Here is a 15,233-nt window from a genome sequence, read left to right on the forward strand (position 1 = left end):
GGTACAGTATTGATAAATTAGGAAAGAGAGAGGTAAGCATATTATTTACAGTTATGGGGTAACCACCAGACACATAAACAGAAATGGTCCAGTGGTTGGCTTTGGGTTGTAGTTGTGGGTAGAGCTGATCTGAGGGGAAAGAACGTTACTGCTGTTGTATTTTTTTTTATCCTTATATATGCATTCCTTTCAAATTTTGAAAAATATGTGTAATTTTAAAATTACCAGGTAAAGCTTAATTATTAACCAGAAAGACGTTTGGTGGGTATAAACTTGGCCTCATTTGGGGACAGATCTCTTACATTCTGGGAAAGCCAGCGAAATTCCCTTCACCAGCAATGGAGGATTCATCTTTGGTATTCCCCCAATTTCAGGACCTGTCCCTACCAAAAAGACATGGGTCCACACAGATGCATTGTAATTGGCTGGACTCCATTTCCTGTGCATCCTAACAGCACGGATCAACGTGAAAGTCATCTGACCTCTCCCAGCGGAGCCTGTTTCAATCCTTTGTGGCTCAAATAGGGCATAACTGGGACAGTGGTTCCCAACCGTGACCACACACCAGGCTCTCTTGTGGAGCTTTAAAAATGTATTCTGGCCCAGGCTCCACCTCAGACCAATGAAATCTATGACCCAGGATTTATTATTTTCAAAAAAAGTCCCCAGGTGTTTCTACTGTGCGGTTAGAGTTGATAATCCTCTACCCGGTCATTCTGTGTGTGGCTCCCCAGAATAATGAAGCACGTTCACCTCACAGCAGCTCACACTTCTCTCATCATCACAATTCTTTCATTTCTTCTTCTCAGCACAGCATTTGAACCTCCTCATTAAATCCTCCTTATCTCAAAACTTTCTCCCTTGTTTCTTTGAACCCCACTCTCCCTGATTCTCTCCCTCTCTGCTGAGCCAACTCAGTCTACTCCCTAGGGTCCTCTTCCCCTGCCTTCTTGGGACTCTACTCTCTGTACTGGTTCCAGTCTCTCAAGGATTTTAACTACCTTCTTGACCCACCATTATCATCGTGCTCAGGGTGACTCCCAAGTCGTCCCCTCCATCCCAGATCTCTCCTCTGAACTTCAGGACCGGATATCTGATTGCCTACTGGGCATCTCCACTTTGATATCTCACAGGTACTTCAAACAAGACCTGCCCCCATTGGAACTCATCATCCTTTCTCCCATCTTTCTTGCTGTGTTGAATGGCACTGGTTGTCCAGCCCATTTCGGTTATACAAACACAAACTCTAGGAATCCTCTAGACACTTCTGTTTTCCTCCTCTGTACACCATCCAGCTCATCTTGTCTTAGTCAGCCCCCTTCTGTTTCATCTCTGTAGCTCGGCTTCAGGTCAGTCCAACAGCATCTCTTCACTGGATATCTGCAACAATCTCCTACCCAGTCTCCCTGCCTTAATCACGTGCCCTTTCAATGCTCACTTGGGCCAGAGTGATCCTTCCAAAGCACAAATATGACTGTGTCAATCTCCTGCTTAAAACCCTTCAATCGCTTCCTCGTGGCCTTCCAAGTCCAAACTTAGAAAGGTCCACCAGGCACATAGTAACTCAGTCCTCCCTGCCTCTCCAGTTTCAGCACCTGCCACCACCAACAAATGCCCTGTGCATCTCCCCACACTGTGCCGCCCCGCCACGCCTCTAATCTGCCAGCCTGCTTCCTTGCTGCTTTCCCCTGCAGTCTCCTGGGGCTGGCATGCCCTCCCTGACTTTCAGCTGTCTCCTCCTCACACTTCAAATTTTTTCTCAGTCCTCACCATCTCCATGCCACCTCCTCTTCCTGGGTGCCTATCCCAGGGCCTGGAAAACAGTAGATGTACTCAAGAAATGTTTACAGAATTATGAACACATAACACTGTGAATTTCAGAGATGAAGTAGAATTACTACATGAAGAAAGTGAAAAAGAGAATTATATAACTTATCTCTAATTCTCAAATGCCTTGACTTTAAAGGAGGCTTTTCAGTGTACTCTTAAAGAGCCCTGGCTGGGGGGGGGTCCCACAGAGCCCCCTCAAAGACCCTCAGTGGGGATCCTAATTTTAAACAAGACTGCTTTATTTTCATCGATTTTATATGTTGGTCTTCTGAGAAAGGTCTAGTTGTTTTTTGTTTGTTTGTTTGTTTTTGGCTGGGTCGGGTCTTCATTGCAGCAGGTGGGCTTCTCTCTAGTTGTGGTGCGTGGGCTCTGTAGTTGTGGCACACGGGCTCTCTATTTGCGGCACACAGGCTTAGTTGCCCCACGGAATGTGGGATCTTAGTTCCCCAACCAGGGATCGAACCCGCATCCCCTGCACTGGAAGGCGGACTCTTAACCACTGGACCACCAAGGAAGTCCCGAGAAAGGTCTAGTTTGAGCAAAGTTTTTTGTGGCTAAGAAGTATCTGAAGACCAATTGTCTAAATTATTCAAATAATTAAGGTGAAGTGTAATTTCTATTTGAATTACTTCCCTCCAAAATTCTCATCAATCTATGTTTCTTTTTCTTAGACAGAATAGCACAGGGATGTTTTCTCCTGGTTTTACTTAGTGTCTTAGTGACATATTGCCTTTTTTTCTTTTTGGGCTTTAAAAAGAAATTCTTATTTTGAGTGGGTAATACACGCATATGGTCCAAAAGAAGAAGGCGGGAATTCAGTCAAAAAATCAGCCTCCCCACAAACACGCATCCCCCATCTCGAGAGACAATACTGTAGCTGGCTTCAGCGTGTCCTTCCAGAGATTTCCATGCAGGGGTCACTGCTCTGGTGGGCAGGAGGCACATCCCCTTGCCAGGGACAATGGAAGGACAAGCCTTCTAAATGCCACTGATGGTTTAATCATTACACACTCAGAATGGCCTCGGAGAGACACCTGGTCCCACTATGCAGTGACTGTCAGGAAGAAGGGCTTGACATCAACCCTTCCAACATCAAAACCACTTTTGGCAGACAACTTCTAGCATTTGCTTGGCTCATATCCAAATACCCATTTAGGTCAGCTTATTTACTTACCTAGGGGCACATTTTCCTCCTAATACATTTTGGAGGAGTTATCAGAAAATTACACTACTTAAAATGAGACGGTCTGTGGGTGCTTTACTGAGATTTTTTTTTAGAGTAAGTATCTGCTATTTCAGTAGATGGTGTTGGGACAGTTGACTCTCACAGGGGAAATAATTAGAAAGTCTTACCTATCCCAATGACAGAAATAAATTAAAGATGTACTGAAGATCTAAACATGGTGAAAATGCTCTAGAACTATTAGAAGAAAACATAAGAAAAAACCAGAATTGTGAGAAAATAAATTATGAATTTTGGAGAGGAAAGGTTTTTTGTTTTTTTAGATGACACAAAAAAGACAAACTATAAATAGAGGTACACCTGATTACACCTAATTAGAAAACTTTTGTCAAAATAGCACCATGAACAAGATTAAAAGACAAGTGGTAGCCTGGGAGAAGGATTTATAAAACAGTTTATAAACTGGATTTATATAGCAGACAGAGGATTATTATCTAAAATGTATATAATTCCCACAAGTCAGGTAGAAAAAGACATACAACCCAAAGTGAAAACATGCAAAGGATATGAACTGAGAATTTATAGAAGAAGAAATAAGAATGGGCAATGCATGTATGAAAAGATAGTCAACTTCATATATAATTAGGGAAGTGCAATTAAGAAAACACCTTTTTTGCCAATCATATTGGCACAAAATTTTTAAGTCTGAGGATATTAAATGTTGGCTAAGATGTGAGGGAGTTAACTGGTCCTCTCATTCACTGTCAGTGGGACTTTAAATTGACACATGCTTCAGAGAGCAATTTGACAGCATCTTGAAAGTTTGAAAATGTGCCTCCTGTATAACCCAGCAATTTCCTTTCTAGGTATTACTCTAGAGATACTCCTGCACAAGGAGCCATGTTCAAGGATGCGGATTTATGCTTTTCCATCTACATGTCCACCACTAGGGGAATGGCTAAAAACACTGTAGGCTGTTATTCTGTGGAATACTTGCTGCCTGTATTAGTTTGCTCGGGCTGCCATGACAAAATACCACAGATCAGGTGGCTTAAACAGAAAGCAGAAATCTATTTTCTCACAATTCTGGAGCCTAGAAGTCTGAGATCCAGGTGTCAGCAGGGTTGGTTTCTTCTGAGGCCTCTCTCCTTGGCTTACAGATGGCTGTATTCACTCTGTGTTCTCACATGGTCTTCTTTCTGTGTGTCTGTGTCCTAATCTCCTCTTCCATAAGGGCTAATCATATTAGATCAGGGCCCACCCTAATGGCCCCATTTTAACCTAATTATCTCTTTAAAGACCCTATGTCCAAATAGTCACATTCTGAGGCACTGAGGGTTAGGACTTTAACATACGAATTTTGGGGGCACACAATCCATCCCACAAAACAGCCCCCATGAGGAATGGGTGAGATACACATCTAACAATGCAGCTTCAACTCAGAAAACAATGTGGAGTTGAAAAATAGTTGCAAAATCTATGTTGATTAGCAAAATAGTATGTACCATATGCTACCACTCACCACTATGGGCATGAAACACACACACAAACCTACACAAATATCTTTTGTATATGTATAAACATTTCAGTGTTCTGGAAGGATCAATTCAAATCCACTGGAGGTTGCTTCCATATCAGTTGGCTAAACGTGACTTTAGCTATATGTAGTACTTTATTTCTTTAAAAAATATTGGAAGCGGACATAGAGAACAAATGTATGGACACCAAGGGGGGAAAAGGGGGTGGGATGAACTGGGAGATAGGGATTGACGTATGTACACTAATATGTATAAAGTAGATAACTAATGAGAACCTGCTGTATAGCACAGGGAACTCTATTCAATGCTCTGTGGAGACCTAAATGGGAAGGAAATCCAAAAAAGAGGGGATATATGTATACATGTAGCTGATTCACTTTGCTGTACAGCACAAACGAGCACAACATTGTAAAGCAACTCTATCCCGATTAAAAACAATAAAAAATATTGGAAGCAAATATGGTGAGATGTGAATGGTTTCTAATTCTAGGTAGTAAAATATGGGAGTTCGGTTGTTATATTCTTTGTAGTTTTTATATATTTAAATTTTTAAAGAGGTTAAAAAAGCAAAAGGGAAGACCAACTCATCCATTCCTAAAGATACTTTACATTTATTTTGGGGTGAAGTCCAACCATAAAGGAGCTGCAAAGCAGGACTTCATTTCACCTCTACCTCCCTAGCAAAGCGTTACTCCTTCCCACTGCATTTTGAGGTCATGAAACTACAGGATGCTTTAGGGATCAGCCCTCTGAACTTCCTTTTGAGTTCATTATAAGAAGGTGGTCCATGGCCTTGTCTACCACCCCATACTATTTTTCCCTTATGAAGACTAATTTATCCTGGAGATATTTTCCTGAAGTGATAAATTCCTTTTAGAGTGAAGAGAGGCATAAATAAATAAAACAAGTATAATATCAAATGCAATAAACATTTCTCTGCTGGTGGATAACAGGCTCATGCTTTTAGAAGGAGGAAAGCAACCTTCACGGAACTCCTACCATGTTCCAGGCACTCTGCTAGAAGGCTTAAATAATTGTCACTTGAATTTTCATTTTCATAACCTTGTGAAGCAGGTTATGAGGAACAGTAAGTTTCAGTAACTTGTCCAAAGTCACATAGTGAGTGATTAAACCAGACTAAATTCAAACCTTAATAGGATATTTTGATGAAAAAAATATTTGGGAAGCCATAGTATTTTATTACTATATAGGGAATGGAAGAGGGGAAAGAGACACGTTCGTGTTAATTTGTTGAAAATCTAGGGGACTTCCCTGGTGGCACAGTGGTTAAGAATCCGCCTGCCAATGCAGGGGACATGGGTTCGAGCCCTGGTCTGGGAAGATCCCACATGCTGCAGAGCAACTAAGCCCGTGAGCCACAACTACTGAGCCTACACGCCACAACTACTGAAGCCCGCGTGCCTAGAACCCATGCTCCGCAACAAGAGAAGCCACCGCAATGAGAAGCCTGCACACTGCAACGAAGAGTAGCCCCCGCTCGCCGCAACTAGAGAAAACCTGCGCACAGCAACAAAGACCCAATGCAGCCAAAAATAAATAAGTAAGTAAATGTATAAAAAAAAAAAAAGAAAATCTACTTCCAGAGCAATAATTCAAGACTTTTCATCCCAGTTTTGAAATGAGGAGACTCAAGCTCAGAGAAGTAAAATAAATTTTGTTTTTGTTGTTGCTTATGATGACAGAACAAACAAATCTATGAGGTAGGTCTATTAGAATGAGAGAAAAGGTTCAGGGTAAGGATCTTCCATGGAAAATACGTCGTACCCTTGGCCCTACTTCTTTTGTCCCATTGTATTGGTGAGCTCAGGCTGCCATAACAAAGTACCATGGTCTGGGGAGGCTTAAACAGCAGAAATGTATTTTCTCACAACTCTGGAGACTAGAAGTCTGAAGTCAAGGTGTCGGCAGGGTTGGTTTCCTCTGAGGCCTCTCTCCTTGGCTTGTAGACGGCCGCCTTCTCCCTGTGTCTTCACATGGTCATCCCTATGTGCGTGTCTGTGTCCAAATTTCCTCTTCTTATAAGGATACCAGTCATATATTGGATTACGGCCCACCCTGATGACCTCATTTTAGTTAATTACCTCTTTAAAGACCCTGTCTTCAGGCACAGTCATGTTCTGAGGTACTGGGAGTTAGGACTTCAACACAGGAATTGTGGGGGGATGCAGTTCATCCCATAACACCCATTACTCAGGGTGAGGGTCACTTCACACTCAGCCCATGCTACTGAGGAACAGGTTGTTTGGAAGATACTATGACCTGGAGAGCTGGTAGTCCAAAAAAAAAAAAAAAGAGAGAGAGAGAGGGAAAAAGAGAGCCCTAAGTCATAGATCTCTAGAGGGATGATTAGGGCAAAAGCTGCCATTTTCGTAATGAATAATTCTTTATGAACTAGTCTCCATTTCATTTGACTCATGTTTCATTTCCTTTAGTTATGCTACTGTTACAGTGTTCAGACAGAGCTAGGAAAAGAGAAACTATTTCTTCATTGCATGAATGAAATCACCTAACACCCAGATAAAGCAACTTGTGTTTCCTGCCCAAATATAATACTGAACTTGAAAAGGACAAGCAAATGTCAGCTTGAATGGGTGATTCTCATTGTTATTATTTACCCAAATGATCTATTTGGGGAGAGAGAATGGTCTTCCTTAAACTAAATGAAGTAACTTATTTCCTTGGAATGTAAATCTTACAGGAAAACTCCTCTACTTTATCAAGTGATTGAGTGACTCTCTGCAAGAAGATGAGTGTCTTTCTCACGAGTGACCTGTATTTGTCTTGAGATCATTCAAGAGGAAAGAAAATCTTGTCCCCACTACCTTATTTTTTAAAAAATCTCCATTTCAGAAGTACCATGTACCTTGGGACACTGTTTTCCTCATTTGTATTGACTTTCTCTGTTGGCGCACATTGCGTCTCACAGCTTTAATTATCACTTATATACAGATGATATTCAAATTTGCACTTCATTTCCAGCCCTTTCAGATGATGTCACCCTTCGCCTCGCCCCAAATTTGGCTCATGTCTTGCCTTGGATGAGCCACAATTTTCTCTGATTGAATATGGATGAGATGGAGGCTTTGCAGTTTAGTTGTAAATAAACTCTAAATGCCCTGGAGTTAATTTACCTCATTGATATCCTGCCCCTCCAGTTAAGAGCAAGAGTGTTCTGTGACTGACTCTGAATTATTCTCCTTCATTCATCAGAGACGACCCAGCCAAGGGATTAATCTCTACAAAATATCCAAAGATATGTGACGGTTTCCATCACTCCCAATTTTGGCCAGAATTCTGGTTATCGCACAGCTGAAATTCTGCCATGATCTTTGGAAAGGCTTCCAATCAATCCCCTGTTTACAGTCTACTTGGAATATGGCTGCCCTTTGGCCTTGCTCTGTGTACACTATCCCAGGACACATTTTCCTTCAGGCAGCTGTGCTAGTTTCTTGTGCACTGAATAAAATGTAATTTGTCAAGATCTTGGCCAGATTCTCTGCCTTCATATAAGCTAGCTTTTGAAATGTCTTAAAATTATGGTCTCTCCTTTTCAAGAGCTGCTTGCTGTTTTGTTTCATCATGTGGTTGGAGAGGTACCCTGCATAGCACCTCGATACTCACAGAACGTGCTGGCTTAAACAAAAATGTGTATTTGAAAACACTAGGAATATTTCATCATAAGCATTAACCTATGAGAGCCTGACACATAATAAGCAATATACACTCAGCATGTACTTGTTGGAATAAAGACTGAGTAAATGAATTTGTGATCCTTTGACCCATTTGTGGGTTTTGCTGCTGTAGTTATTTATAACATTTTTATCTACCTCTTAGGTTATTATGTAACTGCGCTGTGTAATTATTATTTCAACTAGAACATATTGGAACTCTCCATTAACATAACTGAAGGGTATAAAATAGAATGTTTGGAGTTGTCAATTAGCCGATTTGTCTTGTGTTGCTTTTCTTCATTATTTCAGTGTAGCTAACGGTTCATTCAGCACATTTTAATTAAAAACAAACATATGTGGGTCCGCTAAGAAGTCTAGTATCTGGTAGTGCAGTTAGACAAAGATGGCAAATATTTCTAGCAGTGACCATATGATATCTTCCATTCATCTCAGCATAATCCTCCGAATCTAATTATTGGAAGGATGGCAGCTGCACTCGGTTAGGCTTTTCTTTATTTTTACAGAGATGTGTTTTTTTCAGCCCGTTGTATGGTAGAGAATCAGCTGCTGCTGGAGTCCTTCCCAAGGCTGAAGTCCCAGCATCTACAGGACTTTCCCCCAGTTGCTTCCATTGCAACATTACCCGTTTGTTCCTGCCCACGTGCCATCTGGCCTGAAGATGTTCCAAGGAAATGTATGGTCTTCTGACAAGCTCTCTTTCTCTGTTTATACAAATATATTAGGTATATAATTATGACCTGAAGGTATCAGCATGGAGCAGGTGCCACCAAGGAAGCCTTATTGATGGGTGTGGCATTACCTGCATGAAGTTACCATGTCCTGGGGGCTGGTCTTCAACTTTGCAGACTCAGGAGCATGATTCTGTCAGCTTAGTTTCTTACTAACTGAGGATGCACAGGAGAATGTATTCATTTAAAAAGAGGATTATGACAATTGAAAATATGCACTCACACCAAGTGTCCCTCTAGTATGATAATTGAGAATGGGGACTCCGGAGTCAGACCGCCAGGGGTCAAATCCTATTTGTGGGGCTTACTAGCTATGTGATTTGGAACACGCTGCTTAATTTCATTACATGTGGCAGACAGCCTTTAGGGGGACCCCATGATCCCTCCCTCCTGGTATTCATACCTTTGTGTCACTCCCCTCCCACAAGTGTGGGTGGGGCTTGTGACAAGCTCCTAATCAATGGAAGGTGGCAAAGGTAATAAGATATACATGATTATGTGCATGGGATTTTGTAAGAGCATAGCACCCATCTTGCTAGAGTTTCTCTCAGTTTCTGTCTCTGTCTCTGTCTCTCTCTCCTTGAACCCATGCTTTTGGAGTTCTGAGCTCCCATGTAAAAGTCCAGCTACACTGAGGCGACCATACTAGAATGACCACATGGAGAAACCAAATAGAAATAGAGATGCCCAAGGAGCTGCCTATCTTCCAGCCCTAGCTCCCAGCTCTTTTGGGTGCCCCCAGTCCAAGCCCCAGACATGTGTGTGAAGAGGTCTTTGAGATGATTCCAGCTCCACTCACAAGCTGACTGCAGCCGTGGAGCCACTCCAAGTGAGAATCACCCAGCTGAGCTCAGTCAGTCCCAGAACTGAGTGAGAGAAGAAATGATGGTTATTGTTTCAAGCCACTGTTTGAGGTAGCTTGTTACGTAGCAATGAAGAACTTGAAAATACACACATGCCCACACTCACGTTTGTATGCAAATGTATTCATACAGACATATATCCAGTTTGACACACACACAGTCACACAGCTTGGTAACTAGTGGTATCAATGCTATTGTCCCGTTTACTATTATATCCTAGATACTTACCATCTCTAGAGTCAGCACACATGGTTTTGATTATTTGCAAATCCCAGATCCATGATGTATGGCCATTTATAATTTTGCTGAGCCATGAATTTGAGTCCCAGGCTCGTGGGTGGGAGCGAGTTTCTCAGCTAGTGAGTGATCCTAGCTGACTACCAGCACAAATAAGATTTTGTTCTCTACTAGTCATTCCTTACGCAATGAATTTTTGATGTAATCTTTTTTAAATGCTTTGCTCCCCCAAAAAAGTGCTAAAAAATATCAGCTGACTGCTAGTCTTAGTGATAGAAGTGAAAGGAAAATAAAGAGGCCTGAGAAATAGAGATTCCCCACCTAATAACAGACATTTCAAAGAACAGAATGCCAAATGTGATGGCAGCTTGGCTTTATGATGTGAAAACAGTTAAAGGATGCAATCCCCAAGCCAGGGAGCATAATTGGGTAAGTCATTTTGATGAGAACCCCAACCAGAACATCGTAGTTTATAAAGTCATTAGAAGCCTCAAGACATCATTCATATTTTTCAGTTAGAATATATTGCATTTTGGGAGAAAATTATATGCATAGTTACATTCACCAATTTGTGGGGTATTTGAAGGTGTAGGGACATCTCTTGAATTTCAACAGAATGTAGTCCTTAACTTCACATATGAGATGCTCTGCTAGGCTTGTGCAGCATTAATAAGAGTGTAAGTCATGGTCCTGCCCTTGAGATGCATAGAGTTTATCCAGGCAATGGGTGTGGAGGGAGGAGAGGCAATGAAAAACAAATGATGAGTTAAATATTATCACACTCAAGTGTGCTGGTGAACATCACCTATGATTAGTTAGTGTAGAGAATAAGGGCTGTTAGCTCAGAGGAGAAGGAACAAGAATTTGAGACCTCTCAAAGGAAAAAGTCCAAGCCACTTAAGCCTGGCATTCAAGGCCCTCCATAATCTTGTCCCAACTTTACCTCCAACCTTCTCTCATAATATGCTCTATATAAACAACCCTTCTAGTCAATTTGGTTGATTCATTAAGAAATACACCTGCCTCTCACTTTACACCCTGTTAATTTAAGGATTTTGAAATAAAATGAAAGCAAAATGAGCAACTTTAAACTGTGCTTTTTAAAAAAATAATTAATTAATTAATTAATTAATTATTTTATTTATGGCTGTGTTGGGTCTTCATTTCTGTGTGAGGGCTTTCTCTAGTTGCGGCAAGTGGGGGCCACTCTTCATCGCGGTGCGCGGGCCTCTCACTATCGCGGCCTCTCTTGTTGCGGAGCACAGGCTTCAGACGCGCAGGCTCAGCAATTGTGGCTCACGGGCCCAGCTGCTCCGCGGCATGTGGGATCTTCCCAGACCAGGGCTCGAACCCGTGTCCCCTACATCGGCAGGCAGACTCTCAACCACTGCGCCACCAGGGAAGCCCTAAAATGTGCTTTTAAATGTCATCTTAAAGAATTACATTCTTTAAAATGAACAATGAATGAGCAACACACGTGCACATAAAATAATTTCAGAATAACACAATTTAAACTGCTTGCCAAATTGTTTTAACAAAAAATTCCTTAGCAATAGTGATTATAAAAATTCTCATGCATGATCTACCATGTTCCTTTCCCCTTCTGGCTAGCTGGAGTGGAGTCAAGTCCCAGGGTGACCTTGGAACCTATGTGTTGAAAATGGCAGAGCCTCAAGCAGCTGGGTCCCTTGAATGAGTGTGTGAAGGAAGGTCACCTAGCAACCAGGATGGCCCCTGTCAAATGGCTACAGATAGATGTAAGAAGTAAATGTCTATTGTGGTTGGCCTCTGAAATTTGGGGTTTGTTTATTATGGCAGCTAGCTTCTTAGGCAATTTGCATTATCTTAACCGATATGGTCATTTAATTTGAAGAAGTGGGAAAAACCTACTACCATAAGAATAGAGGTTACCAGCTGCACTGACAAGGGCTAACAGGACAGTTCCCATCAAGAGTATGGATTTCGGCACCAGACTGCAGGATTGAAAGCCAGTTCTGCCATTTACTGGGTATATAACCTTAGGCAAGTGTATTAGTTGGGGTTCTCCAGAAAAACAGAACCAGTAGGATGTGATACATATGTAGAAAGAGATTTATTTTAAGCAATTGACTTATGTGATTGTGGAGGGTTGGCAAGTCCAGAATCTGATGGGGGAGGCCAACAGGCCGGAGACACAGGAAAGAGTTGCACTTCAAATCCAAAGGCAGTCTGTTGGTGAACCAGGAAGAGCCAATGCTGCAGATGGAGTCCACAGGCAGCCTGCTGGTAGAATTTCTTCTTGCTTAGAGAGAGGTTAGCTTTTCATTCTTTTCAGGCCTTCAACTGATTGGATGAGGCCCACCCAGCATTATTGAGGGCAATCTGCTTTGCTCAAAGTCCACTGCTTTAAATGTAAATCTCATCCAAAAACACCCTCTTAGAAACATCCAGAATAATGTTTGACCAAATATCTGGGCACCATGGCCCAGCCAAGTTGACACATAAAAGCAACCATCATAGGAAGTTAATCTCCCAGTGCCTCAGTGTTCTCATCTGTAAAATGGAGATAATAAAAGAACCTATCCTAGTGGGTGAACATGAAAGCTAAATGGATCAATGCATGTGTTTAGAATAGTGTCTGCACATAGTGCTCCGTGAGTGTTTGCTCTTGACTATTATTATTATTAATTAGTATTGTCATAGGCTTCGGCTGTATGCTTCTCTCTGATGAAAATGCTAAGAAGAAATGTAAGCAGGGCCACCAGGAGTAACAGGAGTGTTTGGCTGGGAACACCAGTAATGTGATGAGAGACTTTACACATTAAAATTCTCATAATGTAGAAAATGGAGACTTGCATACTCACATTTGCAGACTATATTGGCCAGTGCTCCATTAGTCAGTGGCTATTTTTTTCTTGGTGGCTATTTTATTCCATGAATAAATTTTAATATATTCAACTTTCCCCACAAACTGCTTATTTACTGTTCATATTAATGCAATATAGCAAAAACATTTACATGACTGGAATCTTTTGCAGTCTACTAGAGCATTTCTCTTGCATTTCTTTCCCTTCATTTCTGGTGAGAAAATTCATTTTTGCTCTACATGTTTTTGAATTAACTGTCACTTCTCAGGAACGCAACATCAGCATAAATCACGAAGCTGATGTAGAGTGGAATGATTAAGAATCTGGCTTGTGGTTGGGCAAAATTGGACGTGAACCTTTCCAAGCCCTGGCTTCTTCACAAAGTGTTGTTGTGAGGACGGAATGGTGAGTCTCAGTACAGTGCCTGGCACTCAGGAAGCACTCGATGAATGGGAACTATGATGATTCCTTTCATTAGGAATTCTCTGTATTGTCGTTACAATGTTCCACCTTGCGCTGGGGAGACCTAGCATCCTGGGTCCCTGAATGACTGTGTGGAGGAAGCAGTGTCAAACTGTTACACATGCAAGGAGTAAACTATTGTGGTTAATCTTTTAAATTTGGGGTTTGCTCAGAATTCCAAAGGATGCATGCACCTATTTACAATAGCCAGGACGTGGAAGCAGCCTAAACGTCCATTGACAGAGGAATGGATAAAGAAGGTGTGGTAATATATACAGTGGAATAATACTCAGCTATAAAAAGGAACAAAATAGTGCTATTTGCAGAGATGTGGATGGACCTAGAGATTGTCATACAGGGTGAAGTAAGTCAGAAAGAGAAAAACAAATACCGTATGCTAACACATATATATGGAATCTAAAAAAAAAGGTTCTGAAGAACCTAGGGGCAGGACGGGAATAAAGACGCAGAGCTGGAGAATGGACTTGAGGACACTGGAAGGGGGAAGGGTAAGCTGGGACGAAGTGAGAGAGTGACATGGACATATATACACTACCAAATGTAAAATAGATAGCTAGTGGGAAGCAGCTGCATAGCACAGGGGGATCAGCTCCGTGCTTTGTGACCACCTAGAGGGGTTGGCTAGGGAAGGTGGGAGGGAGGGAGACGCAAGAGGGAAGAGATATGGAAACATATGTATAGCTGATTCACTTTGTTATAAAGCAGAAACTAACATACCATTGTAAAGCAATTATACTCCAATAAAGATGTTAAAAAAAGAAAGTCATGCTATATAAATTTGTTTCTCAATATGCAAAGTTGCACACATTATATTCTGCCTCTAGCCATGTTGGAATAACCAGTACTATTTGTTCCTTTCCTGCCATAAACAACTAGACAACTGGACAAAATATATGATACAATTATTTTCAGATGTTGGACAGCAGGACTATAATCCCTGAGGGAAGGGAAACAAAACAAGGTGAAAGAACCATGAGGGAGACATAAACAGAAACATTCTCAGCGTTCACAATTATCTGGAAGACAATTGGGTTCCACCCAGTCAGTGTGGAGAAATCTCACTGACCACTGCCTTGGTTTTCTACGGCTGCTGTAACAAATTACTCTCAATGTAGTGGTTTAAAACAACACAAATTTATTAACTTACAGTTCTGTAGAACAGAAGTCTGACACAGATCTCACTGGGGTAAAACTCAAATGCGGGTATGATGCATTCCTTTCCGGAGGATCTGGGGAAGAATCTGTTTCTTTGCATTTTTTCCCTCCTAGGAACCACCCACTTTTTTTTGACTCATGGCCCCTTTCCTCTGTCTTCAAAGTCAACAACACTGAGCTGCGTCCTTCTCACACTCTGTCTCTCTGGTTCTCTCTTCTGCCTCCCTCTTCAGCTTTTTTTTTTTTTTCTGGGGAACAGAACGGGAATCTGGAGGTCTGGGAGAGGAAGTGACTTACGCCTCTTCAGCTTTTAAAGACCCTTGAGCCCACCTAGATAATCCAGGATAATCTCCCTAATTTAAAGTCAGCTGATTAGCAAAACTTAATTCTTAAACCCTATTTCCCCTTTGTCATTTAACTTAATTATTCCCAGGTTCCAGGAATTAGGATGTGGACATTTGGGGAGGCCATTATTTTGCTTATTACAACTGCTGAGGCATTTACTAGAGACCTCAGAACAGTTAGGCCATAGTAGTAGAGATAAATTAGCCCTAAAACAATGGATGTTCTAGATTCGACCTAACAAAGCTTGAAAATAAAAAAAAATTAAGCTAGTCCATAAGTAAATTAATGCTTGCCAATATAAACATCAATACT

General features: G+C 41.5%; 1 protein-coding gene across 7 annotated transcripts in view; it reads left to right on the forward strand.

Moving 5' to 3' along the window:
- The window catches only part of EFCAB11 (EF-hand calcium binding domain 11), a 228,639-nt gene that overhangs the window by 171,554 nt on the left and 41,852 nt on the right, over positions 1–15,233 (forward strand). Inside the window, exon 7 of one of the 7 annotated variants that reach the window (XM_082451457.1) lies at positions 11,704–14,150. The exons of 3 other annotated variants lie outside the window; for them this stretch is intronic. In XM_082451457.1, the coding sequence (XP_082307583.1) occupies positions 11,704–11,788 (85 nt within the window). In that variant the 3' untranslated portion in view covers positions 11,789–14,150. 3 more of the 7 variants (XM_082451453.1, XM_082451456.1, XM_082451426.1) reach the window with 3 other exon arrangements.

The sequence above is a fragment of the Balaenoptera physalus genome, assembly GCF_965194825.1.
Source record: "Balaenoptera physalus genome assembly, chromosome: 2".
Classification (NCBI taxonomy): Eukaryota; Metazoa; Chordata; class Mammalia; order Artiodactyla; family Balaenopteridae; genus Balaenoptera; species Balaenoptera physalus.